Source organism: Eurypyga helias, unplaced genomic scaffold, assembly GCF_000690775.1.
Source record: "Eurypyga helias isolate BGI_N326 unplaced genomic scaffold, ASM69077v1 scaffold20972, whole genome shotgun sequence".
Taxonomy (NCBI): Eukaryota; Metazoa; Chordata; class Aves; order Eurypygiformes; family Eurypygidae; genus Eurypyga; species Eurypyga helias.
This window is the reverse complement of record NW_010238111.1, coordinates 7040-8210: the sequence shown is the minus strand read 5'-3', so window position 1 is coordinate 8210 and position 1171 is coordinate 7040. Positions and strand designations below refer to the sequence as shown.

Sequence of the window (1171 nt, the reverse complement as noted above, 5' to 3'; positions counted from 1 at the left end):
GACGTAGAGCGTGCCGCAGATCATGAAGGACTCCCCGGCGCTTCGTTTGGGGTAACCCGTGTCCCAGCTACGCAGGACCTCCAGCGTCTGGGGATCCACCCGGCTCACCACGATGTTGCCGGCGTTTTGGTTGGTGGTGTAGACAGCCCACAGCCCACTCTCATCCACCATGAAGTCGATGTCGGAGAAACCGCCCCACGAGTAAGGGAAGGTGTTGTTGTAGCCGGCGCCGGCGAGGCTGCGCTGTACCAGCACGCTGCGGGAGCGGAAGTGGTACTTCACCGCGATGTTACTCTGGTATTTGTTGTAGTAGAGGGACCCGTTGAAGACCACGTGGCCGGTGCCGGCCCAGGGATGCGGCAGGAGATGTTGCACGAAGTTCTGCCCCGTCACAAAGTCGTTCAAGGTCCGGAACTCCAAGACGCGGCGGCCCTTGTAGTATCCATCCATGTACCACACCTGCGGTGGGCTCAGGTTAGGGATGCCCGGCCAAAACGGGGCTCCCACCCCCACCACGATGGGCTCCCGGGACAGACGGACACGACCCATGCGCTGCACGTGCAGCCATTTGCTCCGCTGCCGTGTGCCGGGGAGCAAAATTTTCCCAGCTTCCCCCTCGAAACGTGTTTTCTGCTCTTTCTGCTGACCAAATGCTCAGCTAATTTTTAATAAGCGGGCGTGCTTCAGCCTGATTGAGTTCCCAGGGACTCCGAGGAAGCTCCTGCCCAGTTTCCTTCGTTAGCACTTGGCAGGGCTCTGCAGAGGCAGCACGTGCCCCGCGTGCGATGGATCAGAGGATTTGCACCCCGGCAAGCGTGCACCCAGGCGTGAGCACCCCAGGCAGGGTGTACCCTGGGTGCACGGGCAGCGTGCACCCCAGGGAGGGTGCACCAAGGTGTATGGATCCCAGGCACTCCGCACCCCAGGGAGCATGCACCAAGGTGGACGGACCCCAGGGAGCATGCACCAAGGTGTATGGACCCCAGGGAGGGTGCACCCCAGAGAGGGTGCACCAATATACAGGGACCCCAGGCAGCATGCAACAAGGTGCATGTACCCCAGGGAGCATGCACCAAAGTCCAGGGACCCCAGGCAGTGTGCACAGGCAGCGTGCAACCCAGGGAGCATGCACCAAGGTGTATGGACCCCAGGGAGCATGCACAGGCAGTGA

At 61.7% G+C, this 1171-nt stretch overlaps 1 protein-coding gene across 1 annotated transcript in view; it reads right to left on the bottom strand.

Moving 5' to 3' along the window:
• OLFM2 (olfactomedin 2) overlaps nt 1–1171 on the bottom strand; it is a gene marked incomplete at both ends in the record, with an annotated part of 7849 nt that overhangs the window by 288 nt on the left and 6390 nt on the right. The window contains one exon of the mRNA XM_010147748.1: nt 4–459. Within this exon, the coding sequence (XP_010146050.1) occupies nt 4–459 (456 nt within the window). The remainder of the gene's footprint in view (nt 1–3; nt 460–1171) is intronic.